Source organism: Rhodamnia argentea, chromosome 5 (genome assembly GCF_020921035.1).
Source record: "Rhodamnia argentea isolate NSW1041297 chromosome 5, ASM2092103v1, whole genome shotgun sequence".
Lineage (NCBI taxonomy): Eukaryota > Viridiplantae > Streptophyta > Magnoliopsida > Myrtales > Myrtaceae > Rhodamnia > Rhodamnia argentea.
The window spans coordinates 2,940,649-2,961,772 of NC_063154.1; the positions used below are offsets into that span (position 1 = coordinate 2,940,649).

General features: G+C 40.1%; 2 protein-coding genes across 5 annotated transcripts; both read right to left on the reverse strand.

The window, feature by feature from the left end:
* Positions 1-1,705: 1,705 nt before the first annotated feature.
* LOC115743705 lies at positions 1,706-15,694 on the reverse strand. 4 transcript variants are annotated; one of them, XM_048278417.1, is made up of 6 exons: positions 15,418-15,694; positions 6,498-6,501; positions 2,946-4,850; positions 2,401-2,602; positions 2,110-2,300; positions 1,706-2,036 (listed from the first exon to the last, which is right to left on the reverse strand). In XM_048278417.1, the coding sequence occupies exons 3-6, from the start codon at positions 4,771-4,773 to the stop codon at positions 1,960-1,962; spliced, it is 2,298 nt and encodes a 765-aa protein (XP_048134374.1). In that variant the 5' UTR covers positions 4,774-4,850; positions 6,498-6,501; positions 15,418-15,694; the 3' UTR covers positions 1,706-1,959. The 4 variants fall into 4 exon arrangements, with proteins under 4 accessions (XP_048134374.1, XP_048134375.1, XP_030534472.1 ...); XM_048278418.1 differs by lacking the exons at positions 6,498-6,501; positions 15,418-15,694 and adding exons at positions 5,760-5,762; positions 7,142-7,186; XM_030678612.2 differs by lacking the exons at positions 6,498-6,501; positions 15,418-15,694 and adding an exon at positions 5,048-5,714 and having other exon boundaries at positions 2,946-4,817.
* On the reverse strand, positions 8,593-15,425 carry LOC115743704 (pumilio homolog 1-like). Its single transcript, XM_030678609.2, has 9 exons — positions 14,575-15,425; positions 12,322-13,772; positions 12,091-12,232; positions 11,898-12,005; positions 11,350-11,562; positions 11,128-11,238; positions 10,158-10,352; positions 9,438-9,612; positions 8,593-9,077 (listed from the first exon to the last, which is right to left on the reverse strand). Exons 1-9 carry the CDS (start codon positions 15,094-15,096, stop codon positions 9,040-9,042), a joined length of 2,955 nt encoding a protein of 984 aa, XP_030534469.2. The 5' UTR covers positions 15,097-15,425; the 3' UTR covers positions 8,593-9,039.
* Positions 15,695-21,124: the final 5,430 nt, after the last annotated feature.

Genomic DNA, 21,124 nt, shown 5'->3' on the forward strand with positions numbered 1-21,124 from the left:
TTGGTTCTCTCAGCAAATTCTATTATATGACAACAACATTAAAAGAGACAGAGCCCAAGTGAAAGATCGCTTTCTAATACTGTTAACACCAAAATAATAACAAGCACTGAATAGGTGTCATCGTCAATATATCTTGAAGTCAATAAATCAGGAGCGATGAATGATTTTTCGAAATTCGGTAAGTTGGCCGTAATATGCCGAAAGTTGCAAGAACCCGATAATCGGGAAGTGCGCAGCAAGGTCATTAAGCCCAAGATTCTGTAAGTAGTCGTGATTCGGGAACTTTCTGAAAATCTCATAAGGTCAACAATGGAGGGGTGCAGGCATAAAGAGGGCCATAGAACAGCTTAGTTGGCCACGTCAATGGGAAGACAAGCAGGAAACGAAAGTAATGGGCATGAACAGATCATGGGAGGTTATTCAAAAAGATTCAAATTGAAAGTTATTATGGTAGTTGAAGATCAAGTTTTGATGGACAAAAGCAATGAATAACATGGACAAAAAGGGGTAGTTATTGAAGGAGTCAAGATTAAAGATTTGAAAATACAAAGATAATTGATTGAGCGATTACAGGGCGAAAGGAGACACAAATATCCGGAAGATGAACATAGATAAAAAAAAAAACACTCAATTTCCTCTACAAGTTAACTTTTGTCGCACTTTAAGTTCTTGCACTTTCAATTCTAGTATCCAAGTTTATTTCCTAGTCATGTATTGCTTTCTTAGTAGTATCATAACTTAACTTAAATTTTTGTTGATTCAAGTCCACTTTCAATCCATTTATTTCGAACCCATTTTCACATTTTCTCTTTGTGATCTGTTCTTCATCGGATACCTCCTCGAGAGTTGAACCACAGAATTTTCTTAATAAAAATCGAAAAACGAATTTTGGTGAAAGATTTTCCTTATTGCAAAACGAGCGAACATCACGGCCCAATAACATTCCCACACGTTCAATGCACCTCGGATGTAAGTTCTGTACCGTCCTGTGGACTTGGATTTCCACCAAATAATTTCTGGCGAAGAAGGAATGACAATGCCAAAAATACATGGAGTGATACACTCGTCAGTTTTTGAAGCTCCTGTCCTGTCCGTTTTCAAAACAAGAGTGTAAAATAGAATTTGACACTTCCTCGTATTTGCTTCGCTCTTCCTGGATGCATTTCCACTACAACTTCGTGGCTCATTCCTTATTATGTTGGCTGACCAACCATTAAGAATTCAATTCTTACACCTTCACAAAAGCAGACTGCAAATGCATTACACGGAGACAAGGAACAAGTTTAACACGTGAAATGTTTGCTTCTGGTCATCTTGAAGAATCGTTCAGAGCCAGAAGTTGACAGAAGCTAACCTGGAGAAGGGCTTAGCTCAAACTTAGAAGAAAAAACAATTGGAAAAATTACATGCGATTTGTTTTGGTAATTTATTAGGACATCCATTTGCCCATGCCAAGGTACGGCATCATCCAAGGCCACACCAGGAGGGAAAAGAAAATACCCTAATGGAATTTTCACAGGGAATCCAAGATTATCTGATTGTATAGACTCAGAATGGCACATGGACTCTTCTTGGTAGACAAAGAAAAACTGTGTTCGGCTTCAACTCCATCAAGCAAAATAAAAAAACTGGGGAACCTTTTTGGGACTTCACACAACTATAATTCAGCAACAATTGCAATAAGACTTTCTTAAAGGTTCTCATCTTGAAGAAGAAAATTAAGTACAATAAAGCTCCATTGTGAACAATGAACTTAAATCTCAACTCTGCATTACAATTCCGCCTAATATATAGATATGCTAATCCGAGCTATCTTAGCCCACATTCATCGAATATACGTAAATCTTTCCCAGATATCAATAAAAATGTAATGTACAGCTCGCTACTTCACTAAAAGCTTGCATCTAGCATTGGTACATATACAGGTGGTAACAACTTAGACCTTGGAATGCTGCTCCACTAATTTGCAGCATTGTCCTCAACATTATCGTCTTCTCCATCCTTCAATCTATTCAAGATTTCAAGATCATTGAAACCTGTTTGAGTTGTCACAAAAGTTAGACTAAGCACAACACTTTCCTGTGCTTTGATCAAAGGAAATAGATATACCTGTATCCAAGTCTTCAGTCTCACTAGTTGCAGCTCCTAAAAGCAGCGAGCTCACTGAAGGAGGATCAAGCGCCATCCAATCTGAACTCGAATATTCCTCCGCACTCGAATCCTTACCCATGATCCAGTCCTCTACAAGATTTCGGCTTTCTAAAGAAATGGGGTCCATGGGACTTCCTCCCACATTGCCACTGAATGAGGATTAAGAGATAGTCAGTAAAAGTAGATAACCTATTAAACGGGCAGATGTACTTTCATTTTTTCGTTTATATTGAGCTGGTTTCAACTTACACTTTTCTCAGCTGCAAGTTGTAGTGGACATAGACCAGATCACTGAGTCGTTGATGCTCTAAGCAATTCCTCGATTCATGAATTTGGTCAAGAGAGATAAGGTTCCGTTTACTTCCAATTGCACAGCAAGTCTGACTTAGAATTCGGATAGCTAATCGCATCAAATTTGGGCAACCTCCTCCATATGTCGACCACCATTCAGCTAGGGAAGAAACAAGGCAAATTCTCAGGAATACAAACATCTGATAGTGACTTCTTGAAAACATTTAAAGTTGTATCTATTACAAACAAAAGCCTCCTAGAGACCTGCAAGGCCAGCAGAGAGAACCGAATCATGGTTGCTTTATATGGATTGATTGATTAGCATTAACTGGCCATCCACATAAACATATTTATCTGGAAAGGGGTAATCTTGAATAAACTTTCATTTGTTTAACTAATAACTTGCCTCATGATCCAAAAGCAAAGCGAGGTCTCTGCATCTTTAAACCAAACAACATGCCCACTGAGAAAATAAATTCAACAAGTTGTTAAAGAACTCTCACCAGGAAGTATACTTTCTCTAGCTCTAATTGCCATCTTCCTCCCCAAATCTCCAGCAGCACTTTTGTACAAATTTATCTCTTTGATTATTTTATCTTGGACTTTTGTATCGGCAACCAATCTCTCTATGCAGTCAAACATCCCTGAAATGATCTCACTGGGTATATCTCCCTCAATGCTATAGAAAAATTTGGGGTTTAGGTAGAATCCTGCCGCATGAAGCGGAAGACTCCAGTGGCGCTCCCACCGGTGATCTATTATGTCCCAGTACGCCACATAATCTTCCCTTTTCAGGAGTTCCTTCTTAATCGCTTCTTTTGCCTTGTACATTCCTGCATAAACATATCCCACTGCAGGCTTCTTCCCACAGCTAACAATTTTAAGAAGCCGCATGAGTGAACTCGTTAAACGGGTGATGAGATTGCAAGAGGACCAAAATGATTCGTTATTTGCATAATCTAACAGTTCTAGACCCTCCTGCTTCTTTGCATACAGGCAATCAACCCATTCCTGTGAAGTGACCATGGCCAGCAAATTGGGTTTAAGATCAACCATCCTTTTCAATGTTGCGAAATTAGTAGCAGATCGACTTCCAGCAATTTCTATTAAATCGTTACCAAAGGTATACCTTCTCAAAAGATTCAGAACAACGGCATGATTATATATAAACCTTGTGATAGAACGAGCTTGTTCAATAACTGCACTGATCCATTCAAGGTTCTCAAAATCTTTGAGTATCAAATCAATGCACTCAGCTGCACAAGGACTCCAATAGAGAGTAGGGAAGATATCCATCAACTTTTTCCCAGCAACCATGTATTGTTCTTCACCCTTTGTAATCACTTGCAATACATTTTTTACACCTACTTCTTCTACTACCTGCTTGAGTACTTCAACCAAAATATCTGAGGAATGCACGAAATCAGTTGCATCAACAGATTTTAGGAACACTGTTCCTTCTGGTGAATAGACAAAAAAACTCAGAAATGTTCTGCCCATCTCCGTGTTCAATTGCTCGACCATCAACGAGCAGCCTGTTCTCCCCCAAGCTGCATTGTGCTTAGTAGCATCATTCTTGACTTCCTCAAGTACACTCTTCAGAATAGGGCCTCTAAGGTCATTATATGTGGGTGGTAGTACATCTGGTCCACCGGAAGCAATTGCATCAAACATCGGTTGGAAATAAACCGAGTTCACTGCATTTAAAGATGCCCCAATATCATACAAGAATTGGCCTACTGCCGTATCAATTTGACTATTTACCTTCTTCGTGCTCAGTGCCATGCCACTGAGATGCATGCCTTCGGGAGTTGCAGGAATACTCTTTCCTTTGGCTCTCTTTCTCCTCACGCCACTCTTGTTAATGCCGCCTTCTTGGTTAATATACGAATTCAAATTTGGGTCGGCACTTTCATTGTGAACCTCAGCAAAGTCAAGTTCAGCAACTCGAATGGGACTCGATGCCTTACCATTGGCATCACTTTGAACAGCAAATGCATCAATCTCCTCATTAGAGGTCTGCGGATTAATAGTGGAGATGACCTCATCAATCTTCTGTTTTCTCCGCCTTTTCGCGACAACACCATCCAAACTCTGCTGCATTTGTTGCCGGACATCTGGCGGGGTTCGCAGGCAAGTGGACGCATTACCTTTGTGACCAGCAAGATGTTCCTTAATCCTATGAATCCCACCACCCTTAAATAGTTTGCCACAATACAAACACTTGAGCTGGACTTTATCCCCACTTTTGTACATTTGACAATGCTTCCATGCCGGGTCGGTCTTTTGCCGGGTCAGCGCTAGCGGCACAGGGTCCAAACCGGAAGCCATTTTCGGCTATTCAAACGCTCACAATCTCCATCATATTTCCTACTCCGTAGTTGTTCATGCACAATGTCAAAGCCTCTCTACGACGAGCAGCAATAATGCAATCAAGCGAATGATCCAGGCGTACAATCTTTCATAATGTGCTTAATCATAAAATGTTGAACAAGCAGAATTCCCTAAAACAAAAAAATTCCACAAACAAAGCATTGCATAAACGATAAAAATAATTCTTAAGTAACTAAGCTGAGAGAGAGAGAGAGAGAGAGAGAGAGCATACTCGTCGTCGGGCCTCCGGTGGCCGGTGGAGAGAGAGGAAGGGAGCGAGCGGGAGGGAAGCAAACCCGAGTTAATTGCGGTCGATGAGAATATATAAACCGTGAGCGAGTGACCTGACGGACCGGTTAGGGCAGCTGTCAGCCGGTTATCTTTACCGTCCATCCATTTTTAGTCCCTATTTCTCCTGTTGACCCGGTCAAGTGCAGAGATTGGGCCGGCTTTTTAGTGGGACGGAACTGGAACTCCCGGTTACCCGGATCCGCGGCCGATTCGCAACCCTGACCGGCGGTCGGGACTCGATCCAGGTGAACCGGCGATCCCCTTCTTCTCTCTCGCTAGTCGCTATCTGAACGAGCTTCTCTGTTCAAGGCGCCAAACTTTTCACTTAATCCTTGGCAATTTAGACGTTCCGACCGGAAAAAATCAAACCTTTTTCGTCAATTTGCACCGATCGACTCGCGTCTACTTGGTTCTGGACAATTAGGGTTTCGTTAGGAATTTCGCATCGAGTGGTGGCTTGCTCGGGGTGAGGAATCTGATGATTGATCGGTGACGGATCAGAGAGAGCCGGAGGATCCAGTTTTGAAGTGCTTGGTGATAGGGACGATACTGTGATCAAGGACCGAATCGGATGGGACGTTTTTCAGGACAGTTGGCTTCGCATTTTCGATGAGAATAATGATGTTTGATGCAAGGGTGTGACGAGGCTACGCACACTGATGCCTAAAAAACTTTTCATTTTCATCGACGAAAGTTCGATTTCTGGACTCTTTTGCTTAAAATGGCGAGCAAGCTCGTTCTTTTTTGCTGCAAGCAATTCTTTTCAACTTAAGTATCTGTAAGACTGTAACTCTTCTTACTCAGCTTAGAAAGATACAGAGTTCATGGAAGTGAAGATCATATCGTAATGTCCTTCCACGAATTGATTATCCTTTCGGAGCCAAGTAGAAGAAGAAGATCATCTCATGAACTTATTATCGTCGAGAAAATTGCTCGAAAACATCCGGGTTTTGAGGGCAGCTAATGGTTAAAAGCTAAACACAATGTCTGCAGCACATTTCTCTATTCAAATTCATTCATATTTTGGAGGCAAAATCTTGTTGAGAGCATGCATTCGAGTTTGCTCCTAAATTCCCACGGTTCATTTTGAGGATGTGTTGCCCGGTTTCGGCTTTATGTTGGTCCGAGGGCTGGGGCTTTTTCCAGGTAGTCAGTCATATACACCTAAACCATTGCTGGTTTTCCGTCCAAAACAACTTCTTTCTGCTTCAATTTTAGTATCACACCAATATATTGATTAAGAGCACAATTATCGGCCCCATGAAAAACACTTTTCTCTCAGTTTTGTGCTTTCCTTACATAGAATATTTAACAGAATGAGCTTATATTCGACTCCCTAGATTGAACTTGTTGAACAAAAGATGTGTAAGCAATTCAATAGAGTGGAAGACACATCTCATGGTGGTGACTGGTGAGACGTGGATATTCACTGGAGGAGGTGTCTCTTATTCAATCGAATTGTACTGGATGCGCTCTTAGTTCTCCCCTTTTTGCAGCAGATATTGCCGGAACTAAAAGATCTAATGTGGCAAATCATTGCTTGCAGATAACACATTGTAGGGTCACAGAGGAGGTGATGAGTAACATGAAGACAGCTGTTGCAACATTTTTCGATTTTCCCCTGGAAGAGAAGTTTGCAATGGCAGAGAATGATGTGCAAGTCTGAAGAGCAAAAACTCAATTGGTGCGACTTGGCATTCTTGAAGGCGTGCCCAGATAAGTGTAAGAGTTTCAAGAAATGGCCTCTTAACTGTACCAGGCTTCAAGTATGTGATCATCCACTTATCTATGATGACACCAGATAAGAGCACAATCCGCTTCACAAGCAATCAATATGCTATTCAAGATCGATTTATGATCATATTCCCATGAGAAAGAAATTATTTTTCTGCAAGTATCTCCGGTTTCTTTGACTTCTCGTTTCTCCCGATTCTCTATTGAAATTCAGTTGAGAAGTACTGGACAGAGATAAACAAGTAAGACTAGGAAGAATAGGAAGAATGAGCCTTTGCCCATTTGTCATTGCTGTTGGGGCTAGAGAGAGAGAGAGAGAGAGAGAGAGAGAGAGAGAGAGAGTCTCCATAACATGCACGGATAGGTAAGACTAGGAAGAATGAGCTCCTACACAAGTCGCTCCTGGACCGATCTTCTTGTTGGTGTTAGTCCACACTCTGATGGTAGTTCCTTAACTTTCCTGCTTTAAGATGATGAGATAACTAGCCTCCAGATTAAGCACCACAGAAGATGGGTCCCCGCGAACCCGATTCCAAATGCAATAGTTGTAAACGCTGGTGACATTGCAGAGGTAAGTAAATTTCGAAGTTCAGCTGACCTCTAGTCCATTTCCAGATGCTTAATCATGTAATTTAGTCCACTTAGCCGAGCACGCTGCATGGTGTTTGAAACCAGCCCGGCTGGAAATTGAGCAGACCAGTCCTGGAATGTTCGTGTTCAATTGTTTCCTGTTGAACTTTTGTAGCAAGAACCCGACTAGTTTCTTTAGTTGGTGATCACCGACATCCTTGTGACCACCTCAAAATGTAATAGGATATCATACTGTGGCCTAACAGACCATTATCGATCTTTCGCTGAACATAAGGCGGCTTTTGTCGAGTGCCTGTAATTTGGAAGACTGTATTTCAGACATGCTCTTGTCTCGCATAACCCCAAAAAGATAACAATTTTGGAGCATATTTACCCGAATAGATGGCCATGAGACTTCCTCATCCGAGACTCTGAAGGTGTATCTCTCTAACAATCCAAAAAAAAAATAATAATAATAATAAAGATCCGGAACTTGTAATGACAAGTTCTGAACTGAGTTTTTATTTCCATGACAAGTTCCGAACTTGAGTCAATGACTTTCAAGTTTCAACGACCATGCAACCTTTCAAATTTTCGACAAGAAAAAAAAAATCTTATGTGTTCTATTCCTACTAATAGGCTTCAAGAGCTGGAGCAATGGTATGTACAGGAGCATAGAGCACAGAGCTGTCACAAGTGAGAAGAAAGCAAATATCTGAAGGTCTAAACTTCTGGATCACGGCTGAACGCCATGATTCATATGAACACTCGCAAATGATTCACACGCATGGCACGTATTGCCAAAACAATGCTTTACACATTTGCCGTAACTTACGGAGCAAATGTGAGATTATATGTTTTTCCTATCTGTTCCTTGAAAAGGGGGATTATTTGTCTAATGGAATTTTTAGATCTACTTTTCTATCAAATGGACTGCATGCCACTTAATGACATCACCAAGCTTCATGGACCGCATACTTGTTCCCCTAGGCCTTGACAGTACAGTGTTTATTCCGAACCGATTTGCAGAAGTAAGTTCGGTTTCAATGAACGGTTAAAACAGAAGCAAAGGGTATATACCAAAATTGATAAAGAACTTCCAGAAGCTCAGAAAAGGACTTAATCATATAATATAATTGCAATTATCAAAACAAAATTTCTCTGGAAGCAATACCTCAAAGGTAAGCAAATAAGCGTATAAATAATTCTAGAGACAAAACCTCCATAAAGTATAAAAGTAGCTCCATTGAAAGGAAATACCGAAATCCCATACACAAGAAAATCTTTGTCGACTCTGCTAGACAGAGGCTCTCTGCGCTTGGAAACATTTGTACATCCATCAGATATACACTACTCTTCCCTTTATACACTCTAGAAAGAAACTTGTACGGTAACTTTACCTCCTCTTCAGATGCGATGCACTCGCTACCTCGGCCTTAGCTCATCATAACTTCTAGTATATCCTCCAATCTAAAAAGTTTTACATCTATAAATACAAAACCAACAAATTTTTATTTCAGCCAGCTACTGTCTATTTGAATACATAGACAGAGCTATCATTAAGAGTAAAGTTCGAAAAGAGAGAGGTCACTCTATCCTCAGTTAGCTGTACAGCTTTCCTACACTATCCTAAGCCGGGTGTGGATTCTGAATGCTAATCCTCCTCTCTGCAAAAGATCAAGAAACAAGGTTAAGGTTGCAATTTCCAGAGTTACCAAAAATAGAAATATTAAAAGGTTCATAAATTAATCATGGATATTCTTAGACCTCAAATGCATTAAAGTAACTCTCCATGCACTCAAAGTATCATATCAAAAGATTAATGCTCACAATCACAAAATAGAAATTGCACGAAGTAAGACCCACAGCTTATAGAGTCGATGACAATGACACCTCATTGATTACGTGAGGCAAGAATAATCAAAATCTTAACTGAGGTAGTGGAGCTAGAAAATAAGATGGCATTCAGACCGGAGATCATTCCACTAGAAACAAGTACATCTTAAGCAAAACAAAGAAATAAGTACCTCCAGCCGCGACCAGCTTCTCTACACGTGCAACTATGTGCTTCCCGTAAGTATACTTCTTCAGAGCATTCAAATGTACTTTTATTCGATTAAGGATCAGTTCCAGTTGCTGGTCATCACAAGTTTCCAGCACTTTCTGTACAACATAGTTTGCGAACTGATCTTTCATCATCACCTAAATTCAACAAAAAGAAACCATAAAAAAGAATGTTTACAGCACTGTCAAACACCACCAAGAAATGCATTTCAAATAACATAGTACATTGTAGACATAGGGCTATGACATCCATACAACAAAATTATCACTCATCAAGTCTATCAAATGTTGCTAACATAACTAGGATGGTCAATTGCTCAGAGAAAAAAGCCAATAGCCAAGATGAAGGTGAATACCAATAGACCCCAACTACCCCAAACGAAGAACCTCTTATCTCTGTTTCTCTCTTTATGAACAGAATAATTCCCGATTAAGTCAACACTAGGCTGATTTTCGACACATCAATGCATCAAAGTAAAGACATTTTCAACTCATTCTGATTTGACAACAGCAAACAAAGAACAACATCAATTACTGGGCTTTTTGGACCAAAACACTCGTACAGTCAAGAAAGGAATCACAGTGTATTGAGTACAAAGAATAGTTGTCAGACGAGCATCATTCCCTATCCCGACTTGACCTATAGATTATGCAGGGTGTGGTGCACATCAGCATGAACAAACCTGAAGAGGCTCATTCTCATCAGTCGAGCCAAGCATCTCATTCACCAGGGCCTGGCGCTCTGTGGGAGTTCCAAAAGCCAAACATTTTTCAATGACATTGGAGGCAAACTTCTGCTGACTCATTTGAACTATCTGCCCAGTCAGCTTCTTTACTATGGCAGAACGTTCATGTGACTTTCCATGCTCTAAAACATGCTGTGACATATACAATGCATCAAGCACAAAAAAAAATGAAGGAACAAAATAATAGTTTAGACATGCATGCAAAGAACACAATCAAAGTCTACAATCCACATAAGGAAAGCAACTGCAAGGCTCTCTGTGTGGGGGCTCCAGCCACCTGAGATTATTTAAGTCCGAGAAATGTAAGAGAGAAGCATACTGGAGATTCAACTGCATCATAATATGCTAAATACTTCACAGGGCAATAAATCATGTAAAGAAGAGTTCCACACAGCTAAGTAGATCATGGACAAGTATAAATGTAAAGAGAACTCCCTGAGTGTAACATAGATTTCACATCAAAATAACCAGTATTAAGTCACTAACAAAATTTGTCCTTCCGTCTCGCATGCCTCTAAAGTGTAATCAATAAGAAAAGTTTGATGCTCAAGTCAATTTGCCACAATGGACAGCTTTAAGAGATGATCTTCAAAAATATATTACATATTACTCAGTTCAAAGACAGATTTATCTTTCTAACAGCTCATGCCAGAGTGGAAAACGTTATGCGAAAGAAGAAGATGAATAACTAACTCCCTTGCATATATTCTAGTTTGTGTGGTTACCCCTCTAAGTAATTTTGATTTCATCCACGATGCAAAAGGCACTAGCTTTAACACTGAAAGAAGTATGCTTTGTTATTGGGATATGTCACCACTCAATGTTTAGAGCCTACAGATGACTGGGTTCCCTGGCCACAAACAAATAATCTATGCTAGAGAAGTAATCGATAACACACGAAGCAAACCTGCACAACGTAATTCCCATACTGATCTTGTGCCAACATGCACACTGATTGCAAAATCTCATCCATCATTATGCGTTGAGTTGTTGAATCATGGCAATGCTCGAGGACTCTCTGTCACATTTACATATAACTATCAGAACAAAAGCTCTTATGTACTTATAGTTGGTGAAGGATGTGAGACGCAGACATTCACATGACATATAAGCGAGAATTTATTCGGACCTGAATGACACGACAACCATAAGGATGAGTGGACAGTGTTACAACTTGATCATAGAAGGTGGAGACAATGAAATGAATCGCATCCTCAGGAATACACTCAATGCACTTCTGGATGACATGATTCCCATTCTGATCACGGACGCAGCGCATAACATGACTGTCAAGCTCCATCACCATCTTAGTCTGCTGGTCCAGTTCAACTACCTCGATAGCCTGAATACTCAAAGCAATTTCAGACCAACCATTTACGTTTGAAATCACTCTAAGTGCATGACTAATCAATATTGTCAAATATCAAAATTAAACAAGTCCATTCCTTGTGTTTTATCAGTGAGAGAAGTTGCACAAGAGAACCAAGTGGCATTTCCAATTAATTCTTCAGAAAGCCACCATTTGAGTCTTTGGGATGTAAGATTGTAACAGATCAATCGAAAATAATGAGGAAGTAGCAAAAAAATATGCACCGACGGGATCAGATATAGAGACGCAGTGACCCAAAGAAGAAGATACTTCGAGAGAAATAAATAGGAACAAAATAATTGTTTCACCTTCTGGATGACTCGACAGCCATACATTTGCAGGCTTAGAGTCAGCACATGCCCATCAAGCTGATCAGCCAGTTCTCTTATTTGTGATGCACTTCCATGCTCGAAAAACTGAACATGTTATTGACAGCACATCAATTAGAATCCACATATAATCCAATACTGGATCTGAGTAACAACTATCTTCCAAGACTACCTTTTGAATGACATAATTTCCAAAGACATCAGTCATCAGTGACAGAGCTCGCGGCATTATCTCATGGAATACCATGTCTTTCTCTGCCGTCGATGCAGTCTCAAGCTTCTGTTGGATGAATCGGCTCCCATACTGATCAGCACTGTCACAAAGGCACCAAAACAAAGCGTTAGAAGATATTCCGAAACCCTTCTAGTAAAGAGAAAAGGAAGTGCTAGTATCAACTCATACCTGAACTCAACAACATGACCAGCAATTTCGGCAAGTTCAAAACATCTGGTTTTGTTACCCTTGAACTCGTCAAGCAAAGATGATGAGAAACTATCATCCAAATTACTACCAGCTTCTGAGTGCCATGCTCCCATGACTCCCCCACCTAAGTTCCTAAGCCCAGAAGAAAAACGAACATTGCGCTCACCATGCCGGACTGGACTACCACATGCTAAAGGAGAACTTGGAAGGAGGGGGCTCCCCAATTGGTTTCCAGGATAAGACATGCCCATACCACATGCAAGATTTCCATAGTAGCCGTGATTAAAACTCCCAGATTTTCCAAGGTAAGGAATACCATATTGTGACTTTTGTGATGAAAGCAACAAATCAACATAAGCTTTCTGGAGTCCCATATAATCCATGTAGGAGTCGCCCATGCCTTCCCTATCCAACAAGGTGGGGTCACCAAGAGCGGCGAGCTGTGCTGCAGCATACTCATTTGATCTTGAATACTGAAGATATGAGGGGCCCATCAAGGGGAACTGCAAACCGTTACCCGTAGTGTGAGCTCCTGCTCTACCAAGATTTTGTAGTTCAGCTGCTGCAGCCATAGAATGTGGCCCCAAAGGCGAACCTCCCCCAAGTACTCTTGGGTCCAAACCATTCATGCCCAAGGCTGATGCAGCAGCTACATTTTTGAACAAAGGCGGCAGGTTGCCACTCCCAAGTTGGCTTGCCATCATGGTTGGTGAAGAGGGATTCATGGAAAACCCAGTTAGGCCATAATTTGGATTAGTAGGACTAGACCTTTCCAAATCGTGATGGTTAGACAGTGCGCTCCCTCGGCCATTAAGATTCTGAGCAGAATGTCCTTTCAAAAACGAGCTCGAAGCAGAAACAGCAGGCTTCTGAAACTCGTTACTCATGAATGATTGTTGCTTGGTTTGGTTCTCATCTTGAAAGTTGTAAAAGTTATTGTGATCACCAAGGTCATGTTGCATTTGCAACTGAGAATGAATGTTATCATCTGTCATTACATTTGTCGAGAGATTCAAGCCAGATAAAGAGGCAACAAGATCTCCTGTTTCGCCCATATTAGGTGAGACTGAAGAACTCAACAAATTTTGGCCACTAACACTTCTTTTATCCATGGAATTAACCCTCCCAGCTCCAACAGGCGGAATTCGAGGCGTTGGAGCCCGGTCAATAAGTTGAGGGTCAGGAGTGGCACTTCTAGACAAGGAGCCGCCAACAGCAGAAGCATAAGTATGAGAAGCACGCCCGCCAATACCATGGACAGTAGGCAGGGTATTTTTATTTGCAGTGGGCTGCAGCGAATCCATATGTTCCAATTCATGATGCATTTGAGGAAATTGGACTTCAGAAGCTTCAGTGCTTTCATCAAATGCATTTCGGCTGGCTGGACGAGAAGGGTGGTGAGAGGCAGATGTTGCATAACTCATGTCATCCTGCATATGAAATGTAAGACTTCATTTCCAAATGTTGAATCAAAGATGAAGCAAGACACAACACCTATCTATTTACCATCTTATGTCCAGTAAAAGAAGGTGGCATGAAAGGTAAGAGGGACATGACACTAAATCAAAGATTTCATGTCCACACTGTGAAAAGGAGGAGAACAGTCACAAATATGCAAACCCCATCATAATAGGCACTAGTAGTTCGCGTTGGGCTTTGCTACAACTTGCAAATACCATGAGAAAGAATTTTAGCAGGATAGTATTAGCGTAAAAGTATGAGCTTTTCCTAATCTGGATCCATAGCCTGCCGAAGCGTTAATATGCACAAATACAGGCACGTGTTCAATTTTGCTAAAGAGCAATCACGATAGTGTCTCATCTGCAACATACGACGAGTGCATTTTCAAGCAATAAGCATTGAGAAAATAAGATCAAACAGGCCAACGCTTTCGCATGGACCTCCAATCAGTGAGAATGGTTTAGCTTTTAGCAGTGACAAATTAAGTGTGTGAGCTTCATTATTTCTAGAATCGCCAAGTAACACTTCCAGCCAAACGAGGTGCAGTAAATAACAAACTGTCTGGAAACAATGATATCTTCAATCTGAAGAATCATGCTACACACAGTGCCATAAGATCATCGGATCAGGCCAAACTTTATCTTTGCCAACGAAAAAAGCACTACATACCAAATAAAGAAAAAATCGCCATAAACAGGTCAAAAATCAAAACTAAAAACTCGAGGAATAATGAGATAAACTAAGCATGAAACTTCTAGGTATTCATTTCACCTGAATGATCTCTGCAATGCTTTTTTGTCTACTCCCAAACCCCAACCCTGGCAAGCCAATCAACCCATCAACACCCCACTCACTCCTAGCCTCCACTGCACCATTCTCTTCTCTCTCTCCAGCTCTAACACCACCTCTACTCACTTTCCTCCTATCGCCAATCCCTCCAACTCCTCCTCCTCCTCCTCCACCACCACCACCACCACCACTCAATCTCTGTGCAGACCTCCAATCTTCCTTAGACAACAAAGGCGGTGGTAACCTCGGATTCAGATTGACATTAGAATAGTAGTAATTCACATAAGAAGGATCAGCTCTTAGTTCCTCTTCAGACACAAACCCTTTCCCATCGCTCCTTTTGACATCAAACAATCCTCCAACCGCCGTCAGAGAGCCCTCCACAGTAGGCGGTGCAGACCCACTCCGATGGATATCGAGCTCTTCAGAGTAATCTGCTCTGTTCTTGAGCATCGATCGCATTGAAATATCAGGCATCATGTTCGGATAAGTATCGGTGATCATGGCATACAGTGGACGAAAAAAAAAATTTACCAAAAAGAAGTAAACAAAATTATGTAAAGATTGAAGCTTTGAGCTGAAAATCAGCTCAAGATAGTCAAGAATCAAATGGGCTTTAGCGTTAGAGCTGAAAAGGAGCTGATTTCTTGATCAAAGAGACAGCACCCATAATCCTGAACCGAAGAAATAAACGTAAAAATCCGATTTTTCCGGCGATGCTATATGTCCTGCACTGAATTCTTTCAAGAACGGAAGATCAGACAGGAACTCAAAGAAGCTCTGGACAGATGACGAGTTGAGCCATGTCGAGAGAGAGACAGAGACAGAGAGAGAGAGAGAGACAGAGAGCAGTGACAAAGTGGGCAGTGATAAGCACGAGTGGTGGAGAGAATGGAGCCGTTGGATGCGAGTACGGACGGTTGAGATCGGTTGCAGTTGGGATTTGTAGTTAGGAGGGGGGGTGGGGGGACTCTAGGGTTTTTTATTTCCTCGTATTAAAATCCCAGATTGCAGTTAGATCATACGAATCTCTATTTCTATTTATGATGGGTAGACGGCTTTTACTGTCCCCTTTCCATTTCTAAGGATTTGGCTGCGACTCTTGATTGCTAGGGCAAATGAAAGTGAGTGTCCGATTGCGTTTATTTGGGGAAATTTTCGCGATCTTGTGCTGAATCCCTTTAATTTGGCACTCGCTCTTCACGTGTGTTTCTTATCCTTGCACGTGCAAAATTTTCTTTTTTTTTCCTTTTTACTTGAATTTTCAATTGTTGCGCGCTTAATTTATTCTCACCTGTTTCTTAAAAAGACATGAGGTATGCTGTGTATTTAGGCGATGAAGGGATACTCATGATAACCATGACTTTCCAATACAAGTCGATGATAAATCCAAATCTCAAGGTTTACATCTGATGTATTGTTTTTCGTTGAGACTGCCAACATTTTCGTAAATTTGGAGGTTGTTTCCTATATGGTACTAATCGGTCCTCTCTCTTTTTCCCATAATCTTATGAATTTCTCAAAAAGAATATCCGAATTTTGCTTGCTTCAACCGAGATTTAAATTTTATGATGAAACTATTGATTTCAAGAAACACAATTACATTTAAATTTCATCGAACTCATTTTAATTATCTATCTCCACATCTTATCGCCGAAGAATGTTACAAAGACAGTCCATAAAAACCCATTTTATGTTATGCATCCAGCCGCTTCTCTTAAGTACCGGGTATAGGTTACAATAACCAAGGAAAGAGTTGCAAACTCGGATGTTTTAAACCTTTTACCGGGGGAACCGACATCTAAAAATCTATATGGTCCCAGTGATTACCTCTTATGAACCGAAAGAAGAAAGATGGTAAGCTTAGGTCCCTCGGAACCAATGACACCGTCTTATGGACCTTTGGAAGCCTCCTTTTTTTGAAAGAGAAAGTCGGGTCTAGCCGATTCCCGAGCACTTAAGCACATAAAATGTTCGATAGATAACAAAAGAATCCCAAATATCTCGGTCCAGTGCCGAGGTCGAATAATTGCCCTTGGCGGCTACGGTTTGGTTAAGGGCCAACTCTTGGTTAGAGTTGAGTACTATTTTATTCGATTTCCTACTTCGAGTGAGTTCCACCCAATGGTATTCCACCAATCTCTTCCATCTTCTCCCTGAGAATGGCTAAAGAAATACGAGGGTTCGAAGGAGGTTCTGTTCTTTTACATCGTGTGAACTCTCGAACTAGAACATCTAATTAAAGCTTCACTTTACTATATTAGCTTTCTCTTTCGAATTTTAACTTCAATACTAGTGAACACTCGATTGTCGCGATCGTCCTAATTATGAAGTTCGTAATTCGTCGGATTTAGTACGGGAAAAGAAAAGGAAGAAATCTGAACTTCCGGCAATAACCATGTATTATACGATTTTTATAATTCCTATGCGCCGAATACATTCAGTTCCGTATTAAGACAATAATTGTAGTATTTGTCCTGAAATATAGGGAAAACTCATAACAAATTTCCATTATTTTATGCTTCAAAAAATGAGAGAACCCGCAGGCTTGTGCATTGAAAACCGAAATTCGCAAGGTCGGGGGACCTCCGGCTAGAGTTCAGGGCTCATGCGCCCGAGGCAGTCCGGCCAACGAGAATTGCACACGTGTCGGTCGGCATGATGCGCTCCGGTCCTTCGGACCGGTCCCACCCACGCTTTTTGACCGCGCGCGGAGGACAAGGATCTTTCTCTTTTTCAACGGCAACGACGTCAAATGGCACAGCATATCTCTTGTATTTTCCTCAAAATTATGATGCCACATATGTCTTTTCCTTTTTTCTTTTTTTCTTTTTTTCTTTTTTTTTGGGTTTTTCGTAGGCTGCAGCTGATGACGTGTTATTTTTGTTGCGGGGAAAAATTTTATTTAGCGAAGCTTAATATATGCATTAAAGTGCATATGAGCCGACCAAGTGTAGGGATTGCATGCATGATGAGCACGATATTCCCAAAATAATGAAAAATATCTCATTTGATTCAACCTTGTATAATTTCATTAGTAGAAGCTCCCTTTAAAACATACGATATTTTTGAACTTATCAAGTGAAAAATTCAATTAAATACTACTAAAATTTCAAGTAAATGTGCCATCGATTTAATGTATCGTTCGTGAAATTCCTACCGCTAGCAATGAGAGTGGAATTATCACGTTTACAGTTAAATCACCAACAATGAGAAAATAAGAAGAAGAAAAAAAAAAAGAAGATGTTCTGCTATTTCGTCAAAAGTGAAAAAATGAAAAAATTCTTAGCCATGCGATATTAAAATATTATATTGATTGCCTATCGCAATATATCCAATAATGAAAGTAATACGTAATATAATAAACTATCTAGCTGGTTTCACGAGCCCTAGTTTGTATATCCGTATATGACTAGTGCATTTAGTACTTCTCCACAAGTATTATTAGTAAATAATGGTTGACGTATTAACAATTGTGCCATAAACCTATTACACTTTAGTCAATTCGATCATAGATATTTTAATTGTGATAATTGAATTTAAACATTTTGATACTTTACCAATTGAGTCCATCCGACCAATCTTTGTCAAAAAATCCTTGATGTGGACTCTGTACGTATTACGTGGTACGATCAATCTTGATATAAATTTTAAAAAAATGAAATTTTTTCTCTTCTTTTATGTCTGCTCTTTTTTTTTTTTTAAGGGCGGGCAGAGGGCCATCAGGCAAGGGTTGTAGCCCTCGCCAACGGTGTACAAAGGCAGGGAACTCTCACCCAGTGGCTTGCGGCCTCCAACCGGCTCTTAACAATAAAAAAAGGAAAGAAGAAAGAAAATAATTAATAAAAACATTCATGTCTGCGTCGATCGTGTGTCCATTTCATCAATTTTCAGCTAAAATCGATCGAATGGGCTTAATTAGTAAAATGTGAAAATGTTGATGACTCAGTTGATATAATCGAAGTATTTAGTTTTGAATTGGTATAAATACGATAAGTTTATGACTTTTTTTTTTTTATTTTCCCGCACATGCTACAATGTGAAACCCATATCAACATTTCCATACACAAGATTGTCCTCGCTCGAGAGATAAGTCAAAAAGAAACACGTGATTGAGCCATTTATCTCGTAAGAGAAGTTGACTTGCTCATTTTCCTCTTGGTTAGGTAACCCAGACACTAAGCCGCTCCCAATCAATGAGCCAAAACTTACATTTTTTTCTTTTCACCGCGCTAAAATGTCAAGGTGATTTTTCATTACAGATTCTAACGTTGTCAAGTTCGTAAACATGGAACTCTAAGAGGTTTTCTCTAGAAGGTAATGCGACGGTTCTTGATTAAAACACTTAGATTATCTTGACTAAATGTCCAAATAAACGGGGTTAACATCCGTTTATTTGTGCAGAGCTTATCTTATGGCGCTCGACCCATTTTAAAGACAACATTCGAAGTACGAAAGGATCACGACGTTTCCGCCTTAATCTCATCGGAGCGACTGAAATTATTAAATTAAGCAAATCGGAAAGGCGACTCGCGACTACCAGCTTAAGCAAAAAAGCTACGAACAACGTCATTAGACCCGATAAAGAAGCAGATTTGTCTTTCGACACCACAGCCAAAGAAACCGGAGGGCTTATTTTTATATGCTTACTACTCATTCCCTTCCATTTAGGCTTATTTAAGAAATAATTAATAGATGCTTACTTGTCTAATTAAAAAGGATTAGTGGAGGGAGAGGAGGGATTTGCTTTCATTATTGCGATTATGTCAGCTTCTTTCTCCATTGGTTTTGAGTTGATTGGGGTTAGGTGGAACAGTGGATAAGGATGATTTTTACGCAGCAGAGAGAGACACGTGAAGCTCTTCACTTGTAAGGTGAATGGCGCTCCTGCTGGTCACGTGACATGTTCCTATTTTTATGTTTTTTTTATTTGATAAACTAGGGCTTCAGCATTGGGAAAATCTCCTTGGAAAAATGCAAATGCTTTTGAGTTAAAGGGAATTTCCGAAATACAAAAAGTGTTTAGTAAAACATATCTTAAAAACATATTTGAAAGCAACTTTGACGCTAATGTCACTTGGTAAAAAAATATTATTCTTAAATAATTCGATTTTTTTTTCAAATAAAAATTATTTTATTTTTTAATTACTTTCTTTAATTTTTTTTTCCTTTTTCCTTCGTTAATTTCTTCTCAGCTTGTCGTCGGCCACATCCAGGCTTAGCCTCGCCCTAACCTCACCAGCCTCGAGAAAGACCGACCCTCGCTCGCTCGAGGCCGAGCCAAATCCAAAGAGGCTCGGCCTCCCTCGAGGCCGGCGACTCCGAGGCTCGTCTCGCCGGATCTAGCAAGGCGAGCCTCAAGTTCGCCGGCCCACGTGTCATGGTGGATCGTCAAGCGGCCGTTGTCGCCAAGGTGCGCAATCATCGGAGGAAGGAGGAGAAAAGAAACGAAAAAATAAAAAGGAAAAAGAAAATAAAGGCTAAAATAAAAATATTAAAAAATAGAAAATCAATAAAAAAATTATAGTTTCATTCCGGAAATACAACCTTTTAAAATACCTCTAGAAACACTTTGGGCTAAAGGCTTGAGGCCTTTGGAAATGCAATTCCATTTTCCCAAAGTTAAGTAAAAAATGAGCCAAAAGTTATTTGCATTTATCGAAAGGACTTTAGAGCTCCAAAGCTCATTTCAAATGCCGAACCAAACAAGTCCCTAAATCGTAAAATAAGGTATCATGTGTTTTGAGATTTGTGATTCTACGTTGTTACCTACAAAAAAAAAAAATCTTAGGATTAAAAACAAATTAATCGGCCTACTACACATCAACCCTGTGTTCATGCGGTCCGCGTGTAAGAATCGGTTTTTATCAAATCAAGAATAATATAAGCGCAAAAATCAGGTAGATAATAATTAGAGCATATAATTATAGCAGGGTATCTCAAATTACGAGGTTTGAATGTAAATTGCATGACTCGCTGCACATTCACGACGTAACCCGAAGAAAACTTTTGAGAATCTCATACACGATGTGCTTTTTCACAATATTGAAGTAATGGAATTGATTTTAATTTTCACAAATATCAACGAAAGATGCTATTGAATTTTAAGCTTGGCTGGTCGAGCTTTGGGTGTTGCTTTATTATTGTTATACAATAATAATAATAATAGTAATAACTTTTTTTTTTGGGTATTTCATTCAACCTTGGCTATAGTGAAAAGTTTGACATGGGAAATGAGAAAAAAAGGGGAAAAAAAGGAGCCGCTAATTGGACGGTCTGACGGTATTATCAATTTTTTCTCACTAAACGATTTCCCAATCAAATGAGTGCTTTAAGCAAAACACACATTAATAGTGTGTGGATGTACGGTTGAGATTGTACACCCCGACAAGAGAGAGTCGCTAACCTGATAGTACTTTCGACCACACGATCTCTTAATCATTGAGTGTTTTATACAAAACACGCGATAATGATGTGTGGATCTACGGTTGAGATTGTACAATACATATTAGAAAAGTATTTTCCAAAAAAG